The 15,896-nt window shown below is 37.8% G+C and overlaps 1 protein-coding gene across 6 annotated transcripts in view; it reads left to right on the top strand.

Annotated features, from left to right (window-relative positions):
* ESRRG (estrogen related receptor gamma) overlaps positions 1-15,458 on the top strand; it is a 695,806-nt gene extending 680,348 nt beyond the window's left edge. For all 6 annotated transcript variants that reach the window (XM_061382197.1, XM_061382199.1, XM_061382198.1 and 3 more), the window contains one exon: positions 11,561-15,458. In XM_061382197.1, the coding sequence (XP_061238181.1) occupies positions 11,561-11,805 (245 nt within the window). In that variant the 3' untranslated portion in view covers positions 11,806-15,458. The remainder of the gene's footprint in view (positions 1-11,560) is intronic.
* Positions 15,459-15,896: the final 438 nt, after the last annotated feature.

Below are 15,896 nucleotides of genomic sequence, written 5' to 3'. Positions count from 1 at the left end.
TTTATCTTGGTTGCCGGCCAGTAGTTTTCCCTTTAATTACAAGAAGGAAACTGTCAATAAAATCTGTTAAATGGGATGCAATGAGTGGCTTGAATGGGCGGATGGCTATTTGTTCAAATTCTGCAGCATTCAAGGTATTGACAGTTTGTTTTCTGGGGCCATATGTGACGATCAATCTCAGGCTGGGCTCAGCCGCGCTGAAAAATGAAAAACCAGATTGCTTTTGCTTACTTGTGGATGACGACTTTGTGATTTGGCGCGGTCCTAGTGAGATGAGACCTTCTGCCCAAATTGCCCCCATGAGAGCCAGGGATGCGTGACTGTTTTTAGGAATAATTTTTAATTGATTTTGTAATTAACAGTTCATCTACAATATTGATGCATGAATCCTTGGACTGATAGGAGGGAAATTGTTTTCAACAATGAAGTTGTACTTTGCTATTTGTCTTCATAATGGAGTTTAGCATTTCACACTTTTAATTGCGAATGTACCCCTCTTCCTTAAAATACCACTCGCTTCTCTCCTCCTCCCCTTGTGAAATTGTAAAATATGACTCTTTATGACACATGGCATCATCATCACAAACCCTGAAGAAACCCCTGCTGTCTGGAAGACCAAAGTGGGAGATGGGATAGAAATGTTCTGAGAATTTATTAGTTGGTATGGACTTCCCATTAAAGCATCTCTCATAATTGGATGAAAGATCCAGTGATGGTTTGGGAAGAATTTTTATCTGGAAATTGTATAGTGGTTCTAATTTAAAACATTTACTTGGTTAATTATTTTTAAAATATAGCCCAGTGTGTTGTGTATCTTTTGTGTCTCAAATTGCTTTTTGTGAATTATTAACTAATCATGAATGCTGTGCAATGCTAAAACTTTATCATCAAAATTGCTAAAATTTTGTAATTTTAGATATTAGTTGTATACTTTATGGCTATGGATTATAATTTAAAATACCCGAATTAATTAGTAGCAGCATTTGTCACTGTTGTTTAGAAGTATAATCATTAATATTTTGATATATGATGTTCGAATCCCACATTCTCTTCTATGAGGGGGAGGAAGTGACCTACTTTTGAGCAATGAGTGGTGATTAGAAACTCTTTAAAGAACTAGTCAGTTTATTTTTCATGTGTTAAGCCAGAAATAGTCAACAAACCCTCTCTTCTAGCATAGTGTTATTCAGTAGTATGCTACTTCTCCACATCACAAAATTCTCCTGTGAGTAATTCTAACATTTTTCAGCTTCTCAGTACCAAGAAAAACTAATAGAATCAGAGTCTGTAATGAAGGAGTAGTGATTAAGCACTATAAGGGCTTTTAATTTCTACATGGTGTCACCTCTCCTTCGTCGCGTAAATATAGCTTTCTCTCATCCATCCAACCGGTAAGCCCTACTGTTTTAGCTTGGGATAAACCACTCAGAAAGTCATTTTGTTTGAGACTGCCAATATGATGCTGTTTTATTCCATTTTTTAACCATTATTTGAAGGACATCAATAAAGTTGTAGATTCGATCTTGCTAGGAACCAGTGTTTCTTAAGCTGCCAAACACATCAATGTGAATATATTTTAATACTTCTCATAAACATACCAAAAAGTTTGTAAATTTTTCTTTTCATATTTAGAAATTTTAGGTTAATGTAAAAGACTGTGTGTGGAGAAAAAAATCTACTTTATTGTTATAATATCTCAGCATTCTCCTTCGGGCTGTCGGTGTTAACAACCATTGTCTCATTAATCTAAATTTCAGCTTATTTTAAACACCTGTCTTTATTCAATAATTATAAATGTTGTGCTTATGCTTGGGAAACAGGGAATTGGCTTCCTGATAATGGCTGTCATAATTTTTGTAGCTGTGTTTCTGTCACATATGAATTCAGGAATATTTATAACACCAGAAAGCCATTGAAAGTATATTCCCTGTCTTTAGGTACACAGCCAAAAATCCCAATGTATCGTGAGCTAATGCTGTAATTAGGGCTTCCCTGGTGATTCAGTGGTAAAGAATCCTCCTACCCTTGCAGGAAACACTGGTTCAGTCCCTGGGTTGGGAAGATCCCCTGGAGAAGGAAATGACAAGCTACTCCAGGATTCTTGCCTGGGAAATCCCATGGATGGAGGAGCCTGGCAGGCTACAGTCCACGGGGTCACAAAGAGTCAGAAATGACTGAGCAACTAAACAACAGCAACAATACTGTGATTACGATATTCTAATATTTGAAAACTCTAATTATTCCACTTATATTTGAAGGTAAGAAGCTTTATAGGCTCATTTCAACTACATATTCTCTATTTTGGATAGAGAACAACAATCTCTTGAGAAATATTGCACCCTGATACATCTCGTGAGATTGAATTTTAAAAGGAGAATCTAGGTCACAATTTGAACATTGGCCTTGTAAGGCCCCAGCTTTCTGACACATTAACCAAGAGGTTTTGACTAATCTCTAGAATTCTTTCCATTTGGGGAATTCTATGATTCTAGAATTCACTTTGTCTTCATGAGACATAAAGAGAGTAAGATGGTGCTGTAAGCATTTTAGGTAAGATTATAGCATATGATTCTATTCTCTCAATTGGTTCTTTTGATTCTTTTGTCTAAGATTTATTGAAAACTATCATCACTAGCCCCAAGGTAATATACTCACTTTTATGCAGTGCAAGATTAAAAGCACTTTAAGATTAAGAATTACTTTTAGTCCGATCGTTCTCTTTGCTTAAGTCACAAGAGCTTCAAGTTCCATAGCCACCCCTCACATGCCAACTGTTGCCACTCCAGATCCACCCCCAACCTAGAGCAGTTTTAACCCTGGGCTGTTTGAGAATAAATAGAATCTACATGTTCAAGTTGAGTTTTCTTTTTACTTCTACACAGTACTTTAAGAGTGTGCATGTATGCATGGTCAGTCGTGTCTGACTCTTTGTGACACCCAGGACTGTAGCCTGCCAGGCTCTTCTGTCCATGCAATTTTCCCAGCAAGACTGTGGTAGTGGGTTACCATTGCCTTCTCCAGAGGATCTTCCTGACCCAGGGATCAAACCCGCATCTCCTGTATTGCAGGCGAATTCTTTACCACTGTGCCATCTGGGAATCCCACTTCTGGAGTAATAACATCAAATTGATATCGAGCTGCAAATGATATTTTGGTCATCAATTTTAAATCATAAGTGATTATCCTCATCTCATGACAGTATTTCGTTCTCAAATACAAATGGTATATGTACAGAATGTGGTGTAATTTCAGGGATTGAAAAGTTGATGATTTCTATTGGAGGCTGGAATGGGGCCATATTTAATCAGTGTATTTGGAACCTCATACAACTTTAGTGTCTCTCAATCTTATTTTTCATGATCACTCTTCTTGTTCAGTCACTCAGTCATGTCTGACTCTTTGCGAACCCAGGGACTACAGCACGCCAGGCTTCCCTGTCCTTCACTATCTCCCAGAGTTTGTTCAGCCTCATGTCCATTGAGTCAGTGATGCCATCCAACCATCTCATCCTTTGTCGCCCCTTTCTCCTGCCCTCAGTCTTTCCCAGCATCATGGTCTGTTCCGTGTCTTTTCTGAGCTGGCTCTTTGCATCAGGTGGCCAAAGTATTGGAGTTTCAGCTTTAGCGTCAGTCCTTCCAATGAATATTCAGGATTGATTTCCTTTAGGGTTGACTGGTTTGATGTCTGTGCTGTTCAAGGGACTCTCAAGAGTCTTCTCCAACACCACATATTCTTCTTAGGGTAGGCTGTTTAGATACGTTTTTCCTAATAGGTCCCCAGTGAAGTAATATTACAAATACTCTATATAATCTATTTGTGTACTGTGTGTGTATGCATTTTACCTTAAAGCAGAGATTTTTTTTCCCTACTCTCCAATTTCAGATTTTTACCTCCTTTAAGAATGCATGGCTTCTTCTCTGTAAAATCAGGCAGATGAATTAAATAGCACCTTATTTCTCCTAACTGGCCTAAAATTTTAACTCTCAGTTACTTTTAAAAGAGGATAATGCCTTTGGTCTTAGATTTCATGTGTGGTATGTGTATTTGTGTTGAATTTGTAATAGAGAAATAGTAACATCTTCACAGATCGGAACAATTAGTAAAGGAGTAAAAACAGCTCTTTAGTATCTACTGGGTCCTCAAACAGTTTTATTGAAATTTTAATGGAGTTTGCTGATTTGATACACAGGAGACCGTTTTAGCTAATGGACAAGAGATTATCCATTTTTAGTATCTTTCTGTAGACATTTCTATTTTAGTTTTGAGCCTCTGCCAGGAAATCTTTTTAGATTTCCACAACCTGCCTGTTTGAGTAGACATCTCCAGTATCGTTTTATGGGTAACAGAAGCGAGCCGATAAAAGATGTGAGACTACTTGAGGACAGAGGGTTGGACCCTGTGTCCCTTGCTATCAATAAGCTGTTTGTTTTACAAATAAGTATATCCCACGTCTTTAAAGTGGTCAGTGAGTAAGACATTACCAAGTGCAGTTTCAGATCTGCCAGCCTAAATTAATATTTTAAGTTTCATTTTGAATTTTGTCCCCAGTTCCTTTATCTTGGGCTTCCCAGGTGGCTCAGTGGTTAAAAAAAAAAAATCCACCTGCAATGCAAGGGGTGCGGATTTAATCCCTGGGTTGGAAAGAGCCCCTGGAAGAGGTAATAGCAACGCTACTGTAGTATTCTTGCCCGGGAAATCTCCTGGACAGAGGTGCTTGGCAGGCTGTTTTACATGGGGTCGCAAAGAGTTGGACACTGCTGAGCATATGTGCTTGCTTATGCTTCCTTTATCTTCTTACTGTCTTTGTAGAGAGTTATGGTATAAAACTACTCGGGAAAGTTACAAAAATAGTTGAAGCCAAAATGTTTACCAGATTTTGTAAGAAATTAATATGGGTAGGTCTTTTTTGGCAGGTAGAAGCTTATTCTCAACTCTTACCCAGACAAAACCATAGTTAATACTATCACACAAATAAAAAAGCAAACTTAATGCTTTTCCATCTTTTCTACTTCTTTTTAGTTTTTGCTCAAATCTGCCATCATTCTTTGGGTTATTTTATTTTTGAAGACATATTAGGAAAGTAGATTGTTTTTTGATTTAATGCAGCCCTTATTTGCATATTGTGATGTTTCAAAATCCTATGTAAAAATGGAGCTGGTTCTTGATTGTTTCTTACCATGCTCAGTGATCACTGCTGTGTGTTCAGTTATGCCCAAATCTTTGCGACCCTATGGACTGTAGCTCGCCAAGCTCCTCTGTCCTTGGGATTTTTCCAGCAAGAATACTGGAGTGGGTTGCCATTTCCTCCTCCAGGGGATCTTCTCCACCCAGGGATCAAAGCTAGATCTCCTGCATATCCAGTTGGATTAGAGTTGGCATCAGCAGTTGGATTCTTGACCACTGACCCTCATTATTAGTCAGTTATTAGTAGTTACGTACTTTATATACAGTAGTGTGTACGTGTCAAGCCCAGTCTCCTCAGAGTTATTTTTATTTGAAGTATTAGAATTGCAACTTCTCTGGGTTAGAAAAGACCTACCTACAAGGTGTTATGATCCAACCCCCTACTTGATGTGTGTGCAGCTTCCTTGGTGTTTCTGCCAACTGTTTCTGTAGTCTTGATAGGAATTCCGCTCAACTCACTACTTTCTAGAAAGGACATTTTCATCAAGTTTCTCTCTGCCTCTCTCTAGGTCTCTCACCATTTTAATGTAAAACACAAACTAACACACCCATACACATACAAAAGCAAATATGTGACTTGAAAGTGTAAATCACTCGGCTGTGTCCAACTCTTTTTGACTATAGATTGAAGCCTGCCAGGCTCCTCTGTCCATGGGATTCTCTAGGTAAGAATACTGGGGTGGGTTGCTGTACTCTCCTCCAGGGGATCTTCCCGACCCAGGGATCGAACCCATGTCTCCATCATCTCCTGCACTGCAGGAGGTTTCTTTACCACTTAGCCACCAAGGAAGCTCCCATGGCTTTAAACCACACGAATTTATTGTCCTACAGTTCTGGAGGTCAAAAGTCCTGATCAGCTTCACCAGGTTAACAACAAGGTGTGGACAGGGCCACACTGCCTCTGGGAACTCTATAGGACAATCTGGCTCCTGGCCTTTTACAGCTTTCCACTGTGGTGTTCCTTGTAATCCTTGGCTCGTGGTTCTTTCCACCATCTTCAGAGCCATTCCTGTACCATTTTGTTTCAGTGGTGACATTGCCTTTTTTTCCCCCCTCCCTCTTAAAAGGACACTTGATTTCACTGAATGCCCATGGATAATATAAGATACTGTCCTATATCAAAGTCCCTTTTTCCATACAGGGTAACATTCAGGTTGGAGAGATAGACAATCTGGATATCTTTCGGACCATTTTGCTACCTGTCACAATGAACAAGGTCAAGTTGTGTCCAATCTCAGTTGTTCTGTCCCAATCTCAATCCCCGCCCTTTCCATGTAAGTAACCACTCTTCTCCCAACTTTTACAGTTAGCTTTTTACAATGGCTTTATTGCTGAATGTATTTACCCAGACTTGATAGTTTAGTCTTGCCCTTTAAAAAACATTGTCTTCTCCTTATGGATCTGTGAAGTCTCTTTCCATGTAAAATTTATTCTTTCATTTTCACATTCTTAGAGTTTGTCTCTTGCAAAAGCCAAGACATTTTGCCCTGCAGAGTTCCCCACAGTGCAAACTTTGCAGTTTACACCCTGTAGGGGCAGCTCATCTTGTTTCTCTGGCCTTGGCATCTTGTGCAAACCCGTGACAGGATCCAAAACAGCATAATCAGATTCAGTTTCTAGACCTATAGGTGGCATGTTATTCTTGGGCAGACACATGATATCTGGCTGTCTCACTTTTTTGTGTGATGTTAGCAGCTCTTTGGTGAAGCAAGGGAAAGTGTTAGTCCCTCAGTTGCACCCAACTCTTTGTGACCCCATGGACTGTAAGCTTGCCAGGTTCCTCTGCCCATGGGATTCTCCAGGCAGGAATACTGGAGTGGGTAGCCCTTCCCTTTTCCAGGGGATCTTCCCAACCCAGGGATCAAACCTGGGTCTCCTGCATTGCAAGGTGGATTGTTTACTGTCTGAGCCACCAGGGAAGCCCAGCAGCCATTGGAACTCATTCCCTAAATCCATGGTGATTTGTATTGTGACCTTTCTTTTTTCATTCTGTAGTGGGGATACTTTTACACAGAGAGTCTTTGTCTTACTTGGTTACCAGAGTCACAGAGTGAATGTGGGAAAAAAGGATAAATGCTTGATTATTTCTACTTAAAATTTACAAGTTTTCGAGATAATGAAACAGCACTCTTTTTAAAATGTCATTATAAAAACTTGTATTTAAACAGATTCAGAGGATTTCAATCAGTTGCAATTATAATTCTTTTTAAATTGCCCCATAGCATCAGTGGGAACCTCTGCAGGTCAGTGTATGGAATCTTTTTTGAATGACTTAGTAGTTGTAGATACTCTCCTTCCTAGTTATCATGACAAGGTGTTCTATATGTGTGTGTGTGCTAACTCGCTTCAGTTGTGTCTGACTCTTTGCAACCTTATGAACTGTAGCCCACCAGGTTCCTCTGCCCATGGGATTCTCCAGGCAAGAATACTGGAGTGGGTTGCCATGCCCTCCTCCAGGGGATCTTCCCGACCCAGGGATCGAACTCACATCTCTTATGTCTTCTGCATTGGCAGGCAGGTTCTTTACCACTCACACCACCTGGGAAGCCCAAGGAGTTCCATATTCTTCCTTAATATTTCCTGGCTGGGACTTGGAATCTGATTACAGCTTGGGTGCCGGTGGTACCCATTACTACATCCCTAGGTTGACCATCCTTCCTGAATCTTTTCAGTGGACAGAGCTAGGAACACAGACAGACACACGCACTATAATTCTGATTGTGTGTGTTTGTGTGTGTATGTTTTGGATATCTTGTCACTTCGTGTTTCTGCTAAGTGTTGTCTGTGGTTTTTAGTTTTGCTATCTAGTTATGTGCAGATTTGGAGAGATTAAAAGTGTTTGGTGACACAACTACCAACTTCCTGGAATACAGTTTACTGATTTTTAATCCAAACTTTATAATTGGCACCTTTTTGAAAACTTAAGTCTAACTGGGTTAATCAAGAGTCATTTTGCCATAGTGGACAACACAGTTTCTTCAATATCTCAGCTGGTTAACTGAGATCACTTCATTAGACTCTTTACAGTCGTATACAAAAATTTGGAGACACAAATTTGCTTTTAGAAAGTAGGCTTTTGCTCACTTCTCTTTTTCATCATACTACATTTCATTGCTTCGGTGATTAGAGAGAGAGTCACATTGGCTGAGCCCTTACTGCCCCTCTTCATGTAGGCAGCTTACAAACTAAAGAAAATCAACACCTGTGTTCCATGGAAAAGATGGCTGAGTATCAGTTTATAATGTGTGTCAGGCTTGACTCTGAATATGCTTCGTCTGTGTCTAATATTCAATTCCATCCTCAAAATAAGATTTGGCATCATTGAGAAAATATTGCCAAGAATGAGCTACAAATCCTGAAGACAGTTTCCAAATAGAACGTGGGCATTTGGCTGTACCTAATGCCACAGTAATGGATAACTTTACCATTGAGAAGGACAGTGTTCTGTTCCAGATAAGATGTAAAAATAAAAATCTTCTTTTGCCATGGCTCTAAGTCTCAATGGATTTTGCAGCTATTAGTATAAGGATATTTAGCTGTCTTCCCAAAGTAAACGATCTGAATTAGGTATGTCCCTTTACGGTCCCACTTCATGGAGGAAAGTACTGGAATTTAACAAAAGGTTTCTGTTTTATTATTAGATGTTGGAACTTAAAATATGGTTGAGGTTATATATATCATTTGATCTCTGGTTGTCTTTTGGAATCTTGATTATTTTAGAATACCATTTGTCTTACTGTCTATTTGACTGATTCTCAACTCTGACTTGACCACAGAATCACCTAGATTTTAAAAACTACTAATGTCCTGCATGCTGCTCCAGTTTTCTTATTTAATGGATCTGGGCTTGAACCCAGAAATCCTAGGTTTATTTTTTCTTAGCAGCTCACTCTGTGTTTTTAATGTTCAGCTTTGCTCTGTCTGATTAGTTCATAAACCTATGGTTTCCATTATTAAATTTAGTTGGTTCCCATCAGCGCAAATACTGGGACAATTTCCTTTAAAACATAAAGTTAAAAAAAAGTACCAACAACCAAATTAAATAATTACATAAAGTAATGCCAGTTCTATTGAGCTTGGCATAAATGTGTAAATTTAGCCCCAAGAATAAAACACAGATTAAAGCCGCAGAGCCAGAACTTGAACTAGGATCCCTAATGGAGATTAATATTTTCTTCAGCAGTCTGCCAGCTGAATCATGGTCTAATTAAATAGTTCAGATTTAGTGAGTTTGCATTTAAAATATTAGCAGATCCGAGAATGGGTTAAGCTAAAATGAGTTAGAATCTTTTCTGTAAATGGGAAGTTAAATTATCATAGTAATTTGATTAAATCATTTTTAAATCTCTCAAGCTAAATCACCGCCTTTAAAGAATAGTTTGAAGTCTTAATTGCTGTTTGTGAGCATATCTCTCTGCTATTTGTCCTCGCCTCATTTCCTGTGACATTCTATAATATATCTCCTGCTGGGCAAGAGCAGTGGGGAAGGCAAGACTTGGGGTGGGGGCCGAGGTGACCGTACAGCTGACTCCTAGCATTTAAAGATCTGCCATGTCGAAGAAGAAAATGTATCCTGTATGGTTTCGGTAGTTAGAACCAGGACCAAAGGATGGCAGTTGGACACAGATCTGGGAAAATATGAAGAAGACATTTCTAACAATTAGTTCTTTTCCTTGTTAAGTAGAAAGCTGTCCATGCAACTGGCAGTGTCATCGTTAGAAATGTCGTAGACAAGATTTTTGATGAAGATGGAAAGTTGAGTGAGATAAGCTCAGAGGACAATTTCAACTCTTTTATTTTTTAAAGGAAATGTCATGTCCAGTGTTATAAATTTTGGCAACATACTTTGATTCAAAGACACCTGAGTTTAATCCTACTCTGACACTTACTAGCACTGCCACCTGACTCACAGGGCTGTTGGGAAATGAATGAGATAAGCACTGATAAAGTGCTTATCAGAGGCCACACCCAAAAACAAGTATTTAAGAAATGGTTTAGTTATTATATTTTTCTGCTCTTTTTCATTTTTTCAAGTTTTTTAATTTTTAAATTTTTTGGCTGCGTCTTGCCACCTGTGGGATCTTGGTTCCCTGACTGAGGATCAAACCCTTGTCCTCTGCATTGGGAGAATGGATTCTTAATCACTGGACCACCAGGGATGTCCCCTAAAACTCTTTTAAAGAAGTCTGTTGTTAACAATGGTCAATTCATGAATCAACAATTTTACAATGGCAATGTAAAAATCAAAACAAAACAGTAAAGAAAATACCTAGAAGTTTTAAAAGCATTTACTGGTTATAGCCATCAGTCTTTTAATTACCCTGCCGTAATTCTTTTCCATCATATGTTTAGCTACTTGATTTTAAATTACATTTCCTCTCTCTTTTTGGGCATGTGATCTGATATTTGAATTATATGAAAGATTAGGCTAACTACATATATCTCAGAGCTCTGCATTCTCAGAGAACTAGAATTATTAAACATGAAGAACCCCCCAAAGACTCCATTATGTGTAATTAACAGATAAACTGTCATCAGAATCAATAAAACGTGCTAAATGATTCAAACTTGTATATAATTAAGTGTCTGTTTTAGAGCTAGAGCTGTAACTTTTATTTTTTCCTTCACATCTCACATTTCTCGCAAGAGTAATTGTGGCAACCCTGTTAACCCTTTCCTTGCTTGATTGAATTAGGTTTTTAAATTAGTCACTTATGGGCAAAGTTCACCTTCACAAATGTGAAAAGTATTTCAGAATTCATTAAAGACTTCATGTGTTTTTCTGTAGAGAAGCAGACTAGGTAAGGATGCTTTAATGAATTGTTAAGAGAACACTAAAAATTCTGGAAAGATGACCAGTTTATTGTGATTTGTGTATAGTTTACAATGGAACATAATGTTAGGTTCAATGTATTTTCATGGATATCTTACAGTTTTGGTTATCAGCTTCTTTTTTACCCTTTTGGGAAATATGGGCTTTTTGAGTACAAGATCTGAATTTTAGACAACATTACCTCCTGGCACTTAGGATAATTTTTTTACAGATGGCCTTTTATAATTGTTGAATGAATGAATAAATATATGAATGAAATAATGAATAAAACAGCCAAGACTATATTCTGTTAAAGTCTTCTCTTGCTCAGATTCCAGAGGGAAAAACCCACAGGTTTGAAATAATGGATTTTTGTAGTAATTCCCACGCCCTAAGTCAGCACTGGAAATTATCTATTGCAGTGAAATTTAGAAAAATAAAATGGAGATTTTGGAAATCCCTGAGCAATTCACAGCATAGAGAAGTTCAAGAATAAGACTTAAGTTTCACAACTCGAATTGCCATGTTTTTTATTGTTGTTTATCTTCTTGGCTTTACTTGTAGACTCCATGCACATAGAAGATGTCGAAGCTGTTCAGAAGCTTCAGGATGTCTTACATGAGGCCCTGCAGGATTATGAGGCCGGCCAGCACATGGAAGACCCTCGCAGGGCTGGCAAGATGCTGATGACGCTGCCGCTTCTGAGGCAGACCTCCACCAAGGCTGTGCAGCATTTCTACAACATCAAACTGGAAGGCAAAGTCCCCATGCACAAACTTTTTTTGGAAATGCTGGAGGCCAAGGTCTGACTAAAGGCTTCCCGGGGCCATCCTATCCTGCACGCTGAAAAAGGGAAAATAAACCCAAGAGTGATGTCAAAGAAACTTAAGAGTTTAGTTAACAACATCAAAAATCAACAAAGACTGCACTCATGATTTAGCAGCAAGACTATGAAGCAGCTTTCAGATTTCTCCCTATCTTCCTGATGAGTTTCTTCCTACCTTGATCTCATCTTTTCTCCGTATCTTTTCTCACTTTCTTTTCCTCGTTATTTTTTTTCCTCCTTCCCTAGTCTTCCTCTCCTTCATTCCTTCCTTCTTCCTTCCTTCCTTCCTTCTCCTGTATCCCTTGTCCCTCCTGTTCTTATTCTTCCACTTTCTTTTAAACTTTAATCTCTCTAGTTGTAAGAAGATTTTCCTTCCTTTCTTTTTCTTTCCCTCCCTCCCTTCTTCCTTCTTTCTTTTTTCCCTTCCTTCCTTTCCTCCTCCCTTTTTTCCTTCTTTCCTTCCTTCCTTCTGCTGCTGAACTTTTAAAAGAGGTCTCTAATTGGAGAGCTATGGAAGCCAGCCCTGCCAAAGGATGGAGATCCATAATATGGATACCAGTGAACTTCTTGTGAACCATAACGTCCCCAATGACTAAGGAATCAAAGAGACAGAACCGACGTACCTAAAAGTACAGTGCAACACACACAAATTGACTGAGTGCAGTATTAGATTCCACGGGAGCAGCCTCTAATTAGATGACTTAAGCAACGTTGCATCGGCTGCTTCTTATCATTGCTTTTCCATCTAAATCAGTTACAGCCATTTGATTCCTTAATTGTTTTTTCAAGTCTTCCAGGTATTTGTTAGTTTAGCTACTATGTAACTTTTTCAGGGAATAGTTTAAGCTTTATTCATTCATGCAATACTAAAGAGAAATAAGAATACTGCAATTTTGTGCTGGCTTTGAACAATTACGAACAATAATGAAGGACAAATGAATCCTGAAGGAAGATTTTTAAAAAAATGTTTCGTTTTCTTCTTACAAATGGAGATTTTTTTGTACCAGCTTTACCACTTTTCAGCCATTTGTTAATATGGGAATTTAACTTACTCAAGCAATAGTTGAGAGGAAGGTGCATACTTTCACGGATGCAATTTATGTTGTGTGCCAGTCTGGTCCCAAACATCAGTTTCTTAACATGAGCTCCAGTTTACCTAAGTGTTCACTTGACACAAAGGATTAGATTACACCTGCAGTGACTCCGAGTGGTCACTGCACTTGGAATACAGATCCGTAGAGTGATCAGGAGCGCGCCTCTCTCCCTGGGAGGTCCAGTTGCCATAGGATTTCTAGCTGCCACGGTGGTTAGGAATGAAATACTGCCTGTTTGCAAAGTTACAGACTTTATCCCTGAAGGAGCTGTGAGCCAGTATTCACTTTAGAGGCAATAAGGCAAATGCCAGGATTTGGGGAAAAAAAAAAAATCATCAAAGACAGCAGACGCCTGACCAAATTCTAAAACCCAATCTTTATGAGTTGATTCATTTAGGAATGTTTGTTAAAATTAATCTGCAGTTTTTACCAAGAGCTAAGCCAATCTATGTACTTTTCCACCAGTATTGTCACAGCAAGAAAGTCAGTCAGGTTCCAGACTGTTAAGAGGTGTAATCTAATGAAGAAATCAATTAGATGCCCCTGAAATCTACAATCGCTGAATAACCAATAAACAGTAACCTCCATCAAATGCTATACCAATGGACCAGTGTTAGTAGCTGCTCCCTGTATTATGTGAACAGTCTTATTCTATGTACACAAATGTAATTAAAATTGTAATCCTAACAAACAAAAGAAATGTAGTTCAGCTTTTCAATGTTTCATGTTTGCTGTGCTTTTCTGAATTTTATGTTGCATTCAAAGACTGTTGTCTTGTTCTTCTTGTGGTGTTTGGATTCTTGTGGTGTGTGCTTTTAGACACAGGGTAGAATTAGAGACAATATTGGATGTACAATTCCTCAGGAGACTACAGTAGTATATTCTATTCCTTACCATTAATAAGGTTCTTCCTAATAATAATTAAGAGATTGAGACTCCAAACAAGTATTCATTACAAACAGATACACATCAGAATCATAATAATATTTTCAAAACAAGGAATAATTTCTCTAATGGTTTATTATAGAATACCAATGTATAGCTTAGAAATAAAACTTTGAATATTTCAAGAATATAGATAAGTCTAATTTTTAAATGCTGTATATATGGCTTTCACTCAATCATCTCTCAGATGTTGTTATTAACTCGCTCTGTGTTGTTGCAAAACTTTTTTGGTGCGGACACGTTTCCAAAACTATTGCTACTTTGTGTGCTTTAAACAAAATACCTTGGGTTGATGTCTCATCAGCCTAGTGCTAGGAATACTGTGTATCTATCATTAGCTATATGGGATTATATCGTAGATTGTGGTTTCTCAGTAGAGAAGTGACTGTAGTGTGATTCTAGATAAATCATCATTAGCAATTCATTCAGATGGTCAATAACTTGAAATTTATAGCTGTGATAGGAGTTCAGAAATTGGCACATCCCTTGAAAAAATAACAATGGAAAATACAACTCCTGGGAAAAAAGGTGCTGATTCTCTAAGATTATTTATATATGTAAGTGTTTCAAAAGATTATTTTCCAGAAAGTTTGTGCAGGGTTTAAGTTACTACTATTCAACCACACTATCTATAGAAATAAAATATATACAATATATACATTGTTTTCACTGTATCACATTGAAGTACCTGGGCTTCAGAAGTAAAAGCCAACCAGCTAAAAACCTGAGAGGGAGAAATGTAAAAAGAATGAAGAACAATTTTTAGTTTTCAGTTCAATTGACTCTCCGCATTACAAAAGAACAAGCATCTCACAAATAGGAAACACAACTAAAATTTAGATCTAAAAGAATTGCACGGGCTTTAGGGTAAACGCTTCATCTTAAACCTCGCTGGAGGTAAGTTTTTTCAAGTTTCAAGCAAGACCATTTACTTAATGTGAAGTACTGGAAAGTTCTCAAGGTGTATGTTTTAGCCATATAATTTTCATTTTCCTTTCGCTTCTTTTAGGTTGGTTCTTATTTAAGCAATATGATTGTGTGACTACCTGTAGTTACACTTGTGTTTCAATCAGATCAGATTGTTGTATTTATTCCACTATTTTGCATTTAAATGATAACATAAAAGATATAAAAAATTTAAAACTGCTATTTTTCTTATAGAAGAGAAAATGAGTGTTGGTGATTGTATTTTAATTATTTAAGCGTCTCTGTTTACCTGCCTAGGAAAACATTTTATGGCAGTCTTATGTGCAAAGATCGTAAAAGGACAAAAAAAATTTAAACTGCTTATAATAATCCAGGAGTTGCATTATAGCCAGTAGTAAAAAGAATAATAATAATAATAAAACCTTGTCTATAGCTGTAGATGGGCTTCACATCTGTAAAGCAATCAATTGTATATTTTTGTGATGTGTACCATACTGTGTGCTCCAGCAAATGTCCATTTGTGTAAATGTATTTATTTTATATTGTATATATTGTTAAATGCAAAAAGGAGATATGATTCTGTAACTCCAATCAGTTCAGATGTGTAACTCAAATTATTATGCCTTTCAGGATGACGGTAGAGCAATATTAAACATGCTTCCACTTTTGATTGCTCTTTCGTATGGTGTTTTCTTTTTTTCCCCTCCCCCCAGTTAAGAACCAAATCAATAAAACACTGCCCTTTGTGGCTTTCCTTCAGAGAATATCTCTGAGTTACCTGTTCCCTAAGAATAAGGTACGAGGTTAAAGAAGAGCTATATAAAGGCTTGTCAGAATGAATTCTAGGGTGCCAAGAGACATTTTGCATATTTAAGAGTATGCAAAGTGTCTCAAGCACATTAGAATTCATTCTGACAAGCCTTTATATAGCTCTTATTTAATCTTAAAGCGTCTCACATCATCCTACTTTACTCCAAATCATCGCCTCTATGTCAATGTCATAACAGAAAACTTTCCCCCTATTTTAAGATCCTATTAAAACCTGCTAGAGATAACCTATTATTTCCCTCCACCCACAATTAAATCAGGTGCCGGCTCTGAGCTTGGC

Source organism: Bos javanicus, chromosome 16 (genome assembly GCF_032452875.1).
Source record: "Bos javanicus breed banteng chromosome 16, ARS-OSU_banteng_1.0, whole genome shotgun sequence".
Lineage (NCBI taxonomy): Eukaryota > Metazoa > Chordata > Mammalia > Artiodactyla > Bovidae > Bos > Bos javanicus.
Note: the sequence above shows the minus strand (reverse complement) of the source record. Positions and strands in the feature narration are given on the sequence as shown.